Source organism: Chionomys nivalis, chromosome 24 (genome assembly GCF_950005125.1).
Source record: "Chionomys nivalis chromosome 24, mChiNiv1.1, whole genome shotgun sequence".
Taxonomy (NCBI): domain Eukaryota; kingdom Metazoa; phylum Chordata; class Mammalia; order Rodentia; family Cricetidae; genus Chionomys; species Chionomys nivalis.
In genome coordinates, this window is record NC_080109.1 from 2,713,165 (window position 1) to 2,725,891 (window position 12,727).

General features: G+C 43.1%; 1 protein-coding gene across 4 annotated transcripts in view; it reads left to right on the top strand.

Moving 5' to 3' along the window:
- Trim2 (tripartite motif containing 2) overlaps positions 1–12,727 on the top strand; it is a 109,529-nt gene that overhangs the window by 65,546 nt on the left and 31,256 nt on the right. For all 4 annotated transcript variants that reach the window (XM_057756876.1, XM_057756874.1, XM_057756873.1 and 1 more), the window contains exons 2-3: positions 547–728; positions 5,113–5,350. In XM_057756876.1, the coding sequence (XP_057612859.1) occupies positions 595–728; positions 5,113–5,350 (372 nt within the window). In that variant the 5' untranslated portion in view covers positions 547–594. The remainder of the gene's footprint in view (positions 1–546; positions 729–5,112; positions 5,351–12,727) is intronic.

Below are 12,727 nucleotides of genomic sequence, written 5' to 3' on the forward strand. Positions count from 1 at the left end.
CCCCCTGCGAAAGCCTTTGATCAGATCATTTACAGGCTCTAGGTACATAAGAGGAGATAAGTTTTCCCCAATGACTGCATATCGTTTCTCAACAGCTTTCAGTTAAAACAACTTACACCAGGGTGCCGTGTGGGAAGTGGCATCTTCTAGTCCCCTCAAAGTATAGAGACTAAAAAAAAAAAAAACATACTGAATGTCACATGAATATAAAAGGGAAATTGTATATCCAGTCATGGGTAAAGGCATGTGCTGTGTAACTATTTGCCCCTCGGCCACCACTCACTTTTAAACTCAGCCAATGTCTTCTTGGTGGGACACACCCTCTCCTGATCTGTTGTCTGTATGGGGAAGGAAGATGTCAGTATTTTACTGTTATTTATAGCACAAACAAGCCTGCTATTACTTCCGTAGTAATGAGAGCTGGCTCTGGTTATTGTCTTTGAGGTCACTGACATCGTTTTCTGTGTTTAGAGTAGAAGAGCCCAGGATTGGTGTGCATAGAGGGTGATCACGTGTTTTTCTTTTGACTTTTCTCACCGGCTGCAGCAGCGTGCAGGGTCGACGACAGCCGGCCTCCCATGTCAGTGGTCTAGGATGGCCAGTGAGGGCGCCAGCATCCCAAGTCCCGTGGTGCGCCAGATCGACAAACAGTTTCTGATCTGCAGTATATGCCTGGAACGGTACAAGAACCCCAAGGTCCTGCCGTGTCTGCACACTTTCTGCGAGAGGTAAGCTTCTCTCATGCTCCCACGCTCACCTGCTACCCGCACGGGCTCTTTCTCGAGATTCTGCTGCTACCTGTGAGAGACTTGTGCTCTGACTCGTGCTCCTAACAGGCACCTAGAAATCCAGTCAGGAATCAGGAATCAGTAGTGATTTCATTTCAAACAATTACAAGTCTGAGAAAGCATCCAGGAATGAACTGGCTCACTTCCAAAAGAGGCAGAGCTAAAGAAAGCACAGTTCTTCTTTTTCTTTCTTGTAAGAGTGTTTTCAATTGTTATTTCATTTGAAAGATATTTACTTACTTACTTACTTACTTACTTATTTATTTATTTATATTTTTGAGGCAGGCTTTCACTATGTAGACCAGGTTGACCTTGAGGTCACAGAGACCTACCTGCTTCTGCTTTCCAAGTGCTGGGATTAAAGGCTAGGATTTTATTTTTATCTCTGTGTGTGTGTGTGTGTGTGTGTGTGTGTGTGTGTGTGTGTGTGTATCTGTGGGCAGAGGCCAGAAAAGGGTGTCTGCTATCCTGGAACTGGCGTTATAGGCGGTTGTGAGTCGTTGACTGGATGTGGGTGCTGGGAACCACACTCTGACCCTATGGAAGAGCAGATAGCTCTCTCAGACACAGAAACACTTCTCCAGTCCTTTGAATGTGCTTTTATTCTCCATGGCTTTATTTATGATGTAAAAACAAAAGCAAAAATAAAAAAACACAGGGATAAGAAGTTTGTTATTTGACCTGCTTGGTAGCACAAGCCTGTAACTATGGTACTTAGGAGGCTGAAGTAGTAGAATTTTGAGTTTGAAGATAGTCTGGGCTATACACAGAGATCTTGTCTTAAAAACAAACAACAACAAAATCAGGATTGGAGTGGTGGCACACTCCTTTAATCCCAGCACTCGGGAGGCAGAGGTAGGTAGATCTCTGAGTTCAAGGTCTACATAGTGAATTCCAGGACAGCCAGAGCTACTAGAAAGACCTTGTCTCAAAAACAAACAAGTAAAAACCAAAACAGAAACAACAAAAACAAAAGCAGAAAGAGGAGTTGTTAGTGTGTCATTTACTTGTGGCTCAGTTTAAATGTATCCTTATCAAGGCTTTATAAATATTATCTTTAAAAATGGATACTCAGTTATGTTTGAACACATGTCGTTAAGTACATTTCTATTACTTAATAGATGTAATTAAAATCGCATGCTTCCTACTTCTAGATCATGAAATAAGTGCTTCCAGTGATTTCAAATATATGCTGATTTTATTTCCCATCCAATTAAAAATACATTTATCATTTAACTGGGAATTAAAAAATGAGTTAATTTACTTTGGAGGGTCCTGCTGCATTAGAATGACCACATCCTTGATAGCAGAGATGGGTAGAGGGAAGGTACATTTGCTTTTGGTTAGAAGCTGTGGGCTTTCTCCTTTTGTTTGGAATTATGTAGGAGATTGTTTTGTTTTAGTGATGGTTTGTATCGTGCTTTTCATTTTATTCATATATAGGCATTGTTGTCAAACGGCACAAGTGGGACCCTGGTGGGAAGCCTATGATGGGTGAGGGACAAACACGGCCAGGCAGATAAAACTTAAATATGAAATTTTATTGGGGGAAGGGAAGGGAAAGGGAAAAGGGAAGGGAGAGAGGGGGAAAAGAAGAGAAAGAGAAGAAAGAGACAGGAAAAGTAGTGCTTGCTCCTACAGAGGAACAGCAGGAAGGAGAGCTGGAATGGGCAGAGCTTGTCTCTTAAAGGAAACAAATTTTGCACCTGCGTACAGACTTTGTATGCATAGGACCCTGGACTGGCCAGGGTACCGCCTGCGTGTTTCCTGCCAGATGGCAGGCTAGCTAACATAATGCCTCAATCGTAACATTCCCATATTTTTCTTATTATAAAAGGAGGAGAAATTAAAGGGGGCTAGCAGGTGGGACAGGAATAGGGGAGCTGGATTCTCAAGACTGCTTCCTGCTGCTCTTTCAGGGACTTGAGAAGCTGGGATGTTGGTCATGTCCTAGGGAACCCGGTTGTTTCCCGTCACTGTCTAGGCTCTGTGGAACCATCTGGTACCTCTTGGACCTGGCAAGATGTTGGCAGAGCAGAGGACAAGGTTAACTTTCCTTAGGTCCTGGTGATTGAAGGGGAGGGTGTCAGGACCAGGGAAAGGTGGGGAGGCTTTGGCTGCCGATTGACAGTTCTTATCTGGAGTGCATCTGATCTGTTCAAAGTGAATTCAAGTCGACTCCCTGGAACTTACAAGGATTCTTTGAGGAAAACATCAGTTTTAGACACATTAACAGTCCCACTGTTTATCGTCTGACCTGGAATTTATTGTAGAAATGGCAGTATATATACTCACACCAGAAAACGATTTTGGTTGGAAGCATTAATACTCTTCTGTCCAGAAAAACGATGGCAGATGTTTTTGGCACAATGAAAAGGACCTTTGAAGTCTATTGTTAGGAAACAGTCAAAGGGAATTTAAATCTTAACCTTGTGGCTATGATGACAGTGGTGGGGCATGGTGCTTAGTTCTCTGTCAGAGCTGGATTAGTAGTTTATCAGAATTCTGTTGATTAATGTTAAGACAGTGAACAGTAGTGTAATGAGAGAGAAAGCTGGTGACTTGCATTTGTGCTCCTTAAAACAGTTTCTTATCCCTCAGAGCATTCTTAGATCCTCACAAGTTGAGCTTTGTAACTGAAATCACCTTTATTTAAACAAAGGAATGGTAAGAAGTTATGCTGAAACCTGTCTTGTGAGTTGGTCCCTTTTAAACTGACAAACCTACCATGTATCAAACTAAACAGAGTTCTTGAGAAGGATAAATTCTACTTGAGTTATTGATCAAACAATGACAGAGATTGGTTACCTAGACAGCTAACCCAGCATCTTCCATGGTCCCTGAGGGCAGGACTTAGGGCAGCATCCATCCTCTGGCTGGCAGAGGTAGGCCTGCAAGGCCCCAGAAGATCCTGTGGTATAGGAGTTCGTACAAAGATGAGCCTACTTTGCCCTAGGCAACTTGAGGTAGTCATTCCTCAGCACCCTGTTTTCCGTGGTCTGAAGAGGCCTTTGCAGCAGTAAAGGTGAAAGGCAGGTTTGGTCAGTGGCTAGCAATGCCACTTATGGAGCAAGTTGTGGATGGCGTTTCTTCTGGGCCCATCCATCCATTCATCAGCTAACCCTTCTTGGTGTTACTCTCTTCATCCACAAACTAAGAGGCCACATTGGTGGTTCCCAAACTCTGGCTAAGATGCAGTATCATTTTGGGTTTGTTCTGCAGTGTGAATGAGACCTATGCATGCTGGGCAAGCATTTAACCACGGAGCTACAAGCCCAGCTCCAGCTCTAGTTATTTTTTTATTATTATTAATTAATTTATTTAATTATTAAAGATTTCTGCCTCTTCCCCGCCACCACCTCCCATTCCCTCCCCCTCTCCCAATCAAGTCTTCCTTCCTCCTCAGCCCAAAGAGCAAGTAGGTTTCTCTGCCCTGTGGGAGGTCCAAGGACCACCCACCTCCATCCAGGTCTATTAAGGTGCAGCTCTAGTTATTTAAAGCTTAGTGTATGACGTCAAACTGCCTGGGTTTGGACTCCCACTCCAACCATGACCTACTCAAGAACGCTAGGTAGGGTACTTAGTTCCTCTCTACACATCTGGCTGCCCAAAGTGATCATAATGGTGCCTCCTCCATAGGTTCAGGGGAATATTTCAAATGTAGTTTGATGCAAATATGTTAGTCATTATTATTAGTAAGTTTCTTTCTTAACTAACTGGATGGAATTGGTGTTTCTTGAGGAGAAGCAAGAGATGCTGTGGCCGAGTCTGGTTTTCCCTCAAGTTAATTAATCAAATATTCTAGTCAGATGCCTTTCTTTTATGATTATGACTTTATGTGTCAAATGAATTTCAGTGTTGACAAACACATCTGACATTTTTTTCCCCGAGTGCAAAAGTTCACACATTTGTGAGCCCAATGCTTACAGAACAAGGCTTCCCAGCCTCTGCTATGTGTGTGAGCCACATGGGCATCTGACCTGGTAGGGCTATCCAGTTCCTGAGAAGGTCAAGGCTGATTGGCCTTGAACCAACCACACTGTGGGTGTCAGGTCTCTAGACACTACAGAAGTCTAGAAAAGAAACTAAGAAGACGTTCTCTTCTTTTCCTTGAGCACAGTTGTTTGTCTGGTCAGTGTATAGAGCCAGTATGAGGGCAGGTCAGCTCTTGGTCTCTGAAGCATGATTTCCCTGGTACAAGACACCACAAAGAGTGGGTTTCTGTGAAGTGGCCCACTGTGAGCATGGTTGATGAGACCATAGACAGTACCTGCAGGCAGAAACGGTGCTCCGTACTGACGGCCCCCATGTGTGCTCTGAACAGGTGCCTGCAGAACTACATTCCAGCCCACAGCTTAACCCTCTCCTGTCCAGTGTGTCGTCAGACCTCCATCCTGCCTGAGAAGGGGGTGGCTGCGCTTCAGAACAACTTCTTTATCACAAACCTCATGGATGTGCTGCAGCGAACACCAGGCAGCAATGGTGAGGACTCTTCCATCCTGGAGACGGTCACCGCGGTGGCTGCAGGAAAGCCTCTCTCATGCCCAAACCACGACGGGAATGTAAGTGAGGCAGACCGCAGGCTGCCTGGGGGACGTGGTGGCGTGGTCTTGGGTAGGCTTTGGATACACCCCTCAGAGAGTCTTCATTAAAGCAACGATCCTTAACTATCTTTTCTGCGTTAATAAAGTCTGAGAAATGACTAATTAAAAACAAACTTTTAACAACCCTCAGGCTATTTTTCCTGCTCACTTTCTCTAACCAGAGTTACTTATATCATAAAATCTGTCTTTATCATCTCTACTTAGAATACACAGTTGCTGTCCTCTGGGGAGAGAGAGAGAGAGAGAGAGACAGAGAGAGAGAGAGAGAGAGGGAGAGAGAAAGAGAGAGAGAATCAGTAACTGCTTGCAAGTTACACATACCCACACATAACATGCAAGTCAAAAATCATGAATACAGATTAATTGAAAGTGATTACTAAGATGCTAATTAATTAGAGTCTATTTTTCTTGGAGAAGAGCTTTTCTCATGTCTTAGGAATAAGGAATTGAAGCTCCATGAATCTCTGATAAAGACTGTACACTGTGAGTTGCTGACACACTTCCTGCTTCTATCTAACACAATAACTGTTATGGATGCAAATGGATCTTTAAGACTCATCAAATAGCTGACTCACGGTGGCTCTGTGCCTGTAAAGGACAGGACAATGCCATGGCTAGAGGCACGGATTTGTGAGTCAGCCTGGCTGATTCAAACCCTGCCTTTAATTGATCCCTGCCTCAGCTTTACTGAGTTTATTAAATTCTTGCTTCCTTTTCTGTGTAAAGGACGCAGTAATAGTATTTACCAAATAGGTTATTTGAAATTGGGAAATAAAATGTTTAAATGATATATAAAGCACAGAGTAAGCTCTCAGGAAAGGTTAACACTTAAAATTATTTCTTGATCCAGGCATGGTGTGCATACCTATAATCCTAGCACTCAGGAAGCTGAGAAAAAAGATGATGAGTTTGAGACCAACCTTGGCAATTCAGAGAGACTCTCTAAAATATAGATACATATTTCTCAGAGGTTAGAAGTGTAGCTCAGTGGTAGATTGTATGCCTAGGGTCTTAATTACTGTCCTATTGCTGTGATAAAACACCATGACCAAGGCAACTTATGAAAGAAAGCATTTAATTTGGGGCTTGGGTTTCACAGGGTTGAGTCCATGAATGTCATGTCTGGGAGCATGGCAGCAGCTAGATAGGCATGATGCTGGAGCAGCAGCTGAGAGCTCATATCTTGAGCACAACCACAACTATGAGGCAGATAGACCAAAAATCATATGAGTCTTTTTAAAAATTAATTAATTAATTAATTTTATTGAGAAAGGGTTTCACTGTGTATCCCTGGCTATCCTGGACCAGGCTGACCTTGAACTCACAGAGATCTACCTACCTCTGCTTGCAGAGTGCTGGGTTTAAGGCATGCACCACCACTGCCTTATAGATGGAAGTTTTTGCCCACCCTGTCCTGCAGCCTTTCAGTCCCAAAGAATCACACAGAGGTGTATCTTAATTATAAACTGTTTGGCTTATTAGCTCAGGCTTATTATTAACTAGCTCTTACAATTTAAATTAGCCCATAATTCTTCTCTATGTTTAGCCACATGTCTTGGTACCTTTTCTCAGTAAGGCATTCTCATCTTGCTTCCTCTGCTTCTGGATAACAACTGTGTCTCTGCCTTTCCTCTTCTCAGAATTCTCCTCCTCTGGTTTCCCCGCCTATACTTCCTGCCTGACTACTGGCCAAGCAGCATTTTGTGAAACCAGTATGACTGACAAATCTTTACAATGTGCAAGAGCATTGTCCCACAGCACTGCCTGGCTCATAGAGTCTTTTGAAACCTCAAAGCCTGCTCCTAGTGACACACTTCCATCAACAAAGAAAAGCTTCCTAATCCTTCCCAAACAGTTCCACAAGCTGAGGACCAAGCATTCGAATATAGGGGCCATTCTCATTGAAATGGTCACACCTAGCATGTGAAAGTCTCTGGGTTCAACTCCTGGCACAGCACACTGAATTGGATGATGATAATGATGACGGTAATGATGGTGATGATGATGATGATTTGGTGTTAGGAATCAAACCCAGGGCCTTCTGAATGCTCCAGCCATGTTCCTGATCTATACTTCCAGCCCTGATGTTATATTAATTCTAATCAATGACCTTATTCACCTTTCTCATTATACTGGGCACTTAAGAATCATTTGAAGTTACTTGCATTATAAGCCCCCAGCCCCACCCTACTGTGTTATAAACCACCAGGACAGCAATTGGCTGTTAGAGTCAAGCAGTCATTATCAGCCATTGGCTGCAAGCCATACTGCATGCTGCCTGCTCTGCTTCAGCCAGCCTGGCCTCCTTCAACTCCTCCGTGGGGTTTCTGCCTTCAGGTGGCTGTCCCATTCCTTCCTCCTGCTCCATGCCCTCTCTCCTGTGGTTTGTTTGTCCTTAGTCCTCATTCTCCATTTCCTTCCTAGAATTTTTTCTCTAGATATGCTCTCTGAGGCAAGTCACCCCTTTTTTGAGACAGGGTCTCATTGTGTACCCCTTACTGGTCTAGACCAGTCTCTATATGTCTCTGTAGACCAGGCTGGCCTTGAACTCACAGAGATATGCCTGCCTCTGCCTCCCGAGTACTGGAAATAAAGGTGTGCACCATCATGGCTAGCTACCACTTAATAGCATTTTATCTCCATCCTGTCACTTCCTATCCTGCCCCATGGCATCTGTAATGGCATCCGTGGGCTGTTTGCTCATTGGTCTTCTATTTTTTTAAAATATTTATTTATTTATTATGTATACAATATTCTGTCTGTGTGTACGCCTGCAGGTCAGAAGAGGGCACCAGACCCCATTACAGATGGTTGTGATCCACCATGTGGTTGCTGGGAATTGAACTCAGGACCTTTGGAAGAGCAGGCAATGCTCTTAACCTCTGAGCCATCTCTCCAGCCCCACTCATTGGTCTTCTAGCTCTCCGTCTAAAATAAGTTCAGATGGGCAGAGACTTTAGCACTGTGTATTACATCCAGAATGGCATCCATGGGCCGTTTGCTCATTGGTCATTAGATCTCCGTCTAGAGTAAGTTCAAATGGGCAGAGGCTTTAGCTCTGTGGATTGCATCTTCAGCAGATTGGTGCCCAGAGTTGCCCAACTTGGCTTCTCAATGCAATCTGCAAGACAGGTGTGAGTGACCCTTATCCACAGACCTGTTCAGGCTTGAACAGGTTAAGTACCAGTTTGACTGACACATCACAGAAGCTAGACCTAGAATCAATAGCATCCTGATCTTTATGATAGCTTCAAACACAAGAAGACACTGTGCCTTGCATATCTGTGACTGTTTAATTAGAAGAACACCAAGCTAGTAACGACACTAAGGTATAACATATGCAATATAATCCAAGGGAGACTATAGTGTGGAAATATCAAAATCAAGCTGAAAAGTTTCCTCCAAAGTGGTTTGAATGTTATTTTTCTGACCCCTTTTCTTATTGGCTCAGAGTGAATACTGAGGCTCTCTGCTTGGACTCCCATCCTAAGTGCTATGTCTAGGAAAGCATTTCAGTCAGGTGCAAGTTCCCATAAAGTTTAGTTCAATCATGGGACTCCCTCCAGAACCTGTTTGACAGGGAAGGAAGTCTTAGAAACACTAGGAGTCCAACTATAGATCACCAGCCTAGATTCGAACTGGTGGTTGTGTAGAATGTGGAATAAATGGCACTTGGTATTGAGATAGCATGGTAATGAACATTAAGGTGTGGTGGTGTTCAGGAATGGTAGGCAGCTGGAACGTCTGGAACATGACGTTGGGAGGTGGGGCCACATTACAGGTGGGCAGGAGGCTTTCAGGGAGGAACCAGAAAAGTAGCTAGGGAGAGATTGCGACACACTGAGATATCATCGAGAAAGTACTTGACCTAAATTCCAAAAGCAACGTGGACCATCAAACCTTTAAAATAAAAGGTGGATGGTTTACTGTCTGAATGGCAAACAGAGCGGTGAGACTGAGGGTGGGTACCAGGTTTGCGTTTACTGAGATGCCCAGCTGATGTCAATAAATGCCTGGACTAGAGAGTATCACCGAGCCCAGAGCAGAAGACATGTTTCAGAGGAAAGGGGACATTCATGAGAAAATCTGCCTCCCTCACATAAAATCCTGTGTTTTAAGAAGGCAATCTGTTAAGCAAAGCTAAGATTGGGAGAACTTGAGCCATTGAAATGGACTGTGTAACTAGGGCCCAACAAAACATCAGTGTGCTTAGCTCCTGGACAGTGCACTAAAGTTAAGTTGGCAATTGTTCATGGAAAAAAAACACAAAATGTCTTTTTGAAACTCAGAACTATTTAATACATAAAGTAAGGGCAAAACAGGAATATATAAAACACAGAAACAGGGTTGGAGAGATGACTCAGCAATTAAGAACACTGGCTGTTCTTCCAGAGGACCTGGGTTCAATTCCCAGCACCCACCTGGCAGCTCACAGATGTCTGTAACTCCAGTTCCAGGGGACCTGACACCATCATGCAGGCAAAACACCAATGCACATAAATAAAGCAACAACAAAAATACCCACAGAAATAAAGCTTTTGCTGTCTTATGTATGGGGTAAATAACTCCATATATTTTTAAAGGAGATTTTTATAGGTATCAAAGTATTTTCTTTTATTAAAAAAGAATGCACCTTAAGAAGTTGGAAGCCGGGTATTCAGTATAGGCTGAGGCAGGAGAATTAGTGTGAGTTCAAATCCAGCTTGGCCTATATAATGAGATCCTATCTCCAAAAACAAACACACACAAAAACCCAAGAAGCTAAGAAAAGAACAACACAATAAGTTATGAAATGTTAAAGGAAATAGTGCATGTGGTTCTTACTATAGTCCTGAATGGTGAATGGTAGAAAGACGCACAGCTAATTTGTGGTGCATTTATATTCCTGACACCAAACCTAGGGAAGACAGGAAAATGAAAGCTATTAATAATCTAATGTAATACTAACCACAAAATTCTTAATGAAAATGCCTCCGAGAGTTCTTCATATGTCAGGACGCTGACAAGGAAAATATGATTATCTCAAAAGAAATTGAGCAAAGAACTTAGAAAATTCACATGGAAGATATAAATGGCTAAATAAATCACATTCCAGAGGTTAGGCCTCACACACACAAAAACTCTATTCTGTTTTTTTAAAATAGATAATAACCAGGGGCTGTCAAGATGGTTCTCAGGTAAAGGAGCTTGCTGCACAGCCCTGCGATCTGAGTTCAAACTCTGCACCCACATAAGGTGGAAGGAGAGAGGAATCAGCTCCTCAGATTTGTCCTCTGACTTCAGGGCTTGTGGAGAAAAGGGAAGTCAGTTGGGCCAGAATATAACAGGCATTTCAGCTAGTCTCTCAGCTTTTAATTCAATAATTCCACTAGCAGAATTATGTCTAAGGAAATCACTGGATAAGATGACAATTTACAATAAGAATATTGTATTCTCTATTTGACATAGAGTTTCTATATTATAGTAAAAACTAGAAATAATATAAATTTACAATATTAGATACCAGTTGAGGTTCTTATCACCCCATACAAGTGATTGCTGGGTGATTATTAAGACTGGTTGGTTGATTGATTGATTGATTGAGTCTAAGGATTTCCACCAGGGCTGAGCACAGGTTTTGGCACAGCCTTACTCACAGCCCCAAATGGGTATTTTTGAAACAAATGACGTAAGTGTTGGTATAAGTGACTATATTCATGTTTAGAGTTCCGGCTTTTCTCTGTGAGCTCACAGTGTTTACAGTATATATAATATATATATATATTACATATATACAGTATGTATACACAATGAATCCAGTATATACAGTGTATATGGTATAGAGAGAAGAATAACATTTAGTTGCAAAGAGAATGGGAGAGTCTAAGAGGCTGCCATGCTCCACTGTGCTGGCAGCCCAGTGTCTTCATGAGCCAAGAAATGGTGATGGGCAGAGAGGTTAAAAGGTCAAGGCTTGGAGGAAGTGCATAGAATGCAATTATTGGGAGCTCGAGCCTGACCTCACTTTGAGGCTCTAGAGAAGACATTAAACACTGGCATACCTCTGTACGATCGCACTGAACTCATCTCAAGCTTGCTGGAGATGTGAGAGGGTAGATCAGAAATAGGCAAGACTGAGATATTAGGAAGCTGCTGGAGTGACCACAGAGAGGCTCTGATCCAGCAGGAATGAGATTGTGGAACTGCAGTGAAGGAGATTGGCACCAGACTGGTGTTGCCAGGAGACCAAAGGTTCAGTGGCAAGGGTGTGATGATGCCCTCCTCAGAGGTAGATAACTCTAAAATTACTAGGCACCAGGGATGGCAGTATTGTCTATAACTCTAGGACTTGGGGGGTTCAAGTAGGAGGATCACAAGTTCACAAGTTTGAAGCCAACCTGGACTATGAAACAAGGACCACACCTCCCCATCTCAAAATAATGGGGTAAATGGTGGAGCAGGTCACACACTCATAGGGCCCTGACTTCAAACCCCAGCATGAAAAAAAAATGAATAAAATTAAAACTGGAGGGATTGGGTGTGGCTTGTGGCAGAGCATTTGCAAGACCCTGGGTTCCCTCCCCAGAATCTCAGAAATAAACAAATAAAGAGCAAAACAACTGAATTTCTATAAAATGGCACTCTCTTCCTTAGGAAGGAGGGGTCTCCGGCTACTGTCTGATGGACAAGTTAGAAAAGAAACCTAGGTTTGGGGCACATGTCGTTAATAGCAGCACAAGGCAGGACCTTATGAATTCGAGCTTGAAGCCAGTTCAGTCTATAGAATGAGACCCTGACTTACAGAAGAATAGAAAGGAATTCTTAAAGATGCTTCAGTACCAGAGATCGTAGGATGCCAGGTGCCTTGCTAATTTCAGAGCCTCTAGAACCATTGAAGATTCTTCAGGTTAAAGTCCCCCTCCCCACCTTTCCACACAATGCATCTTATCCATCTAACAGCTCTCACCCTCCTTGGGGTGAATGAAGCAGTTGAAAGTAAGCTCTGAGCATTTCCTACATGCAGAATCACTGCGATTCTAAATGTATAAATTATAAAATTTATAGAGCAGCAAGAGGCCGTGGCGAATTAGCGGCAAGTATCTTAAACCTCTCTGTCATCTCTCTGGTCGTAGACTATAGGAGCTGATGGCTATGGTTCTTTGAAACAGGAATGCTCATTGTACGTGCAAGCCAAACGCAGTATCCCGGATAAACCGCTACAGTTAATTGCCATGGGTAAATCTTGACAAACCGGCCGAGCATGCGAAGGTTAATAAAATCAGGTGATTAACAGCAAAGCGGGGTGCCGTCACGCTGATTAGCGCCAGTGGACGGAAGTCTGTCACGTGCTCACGT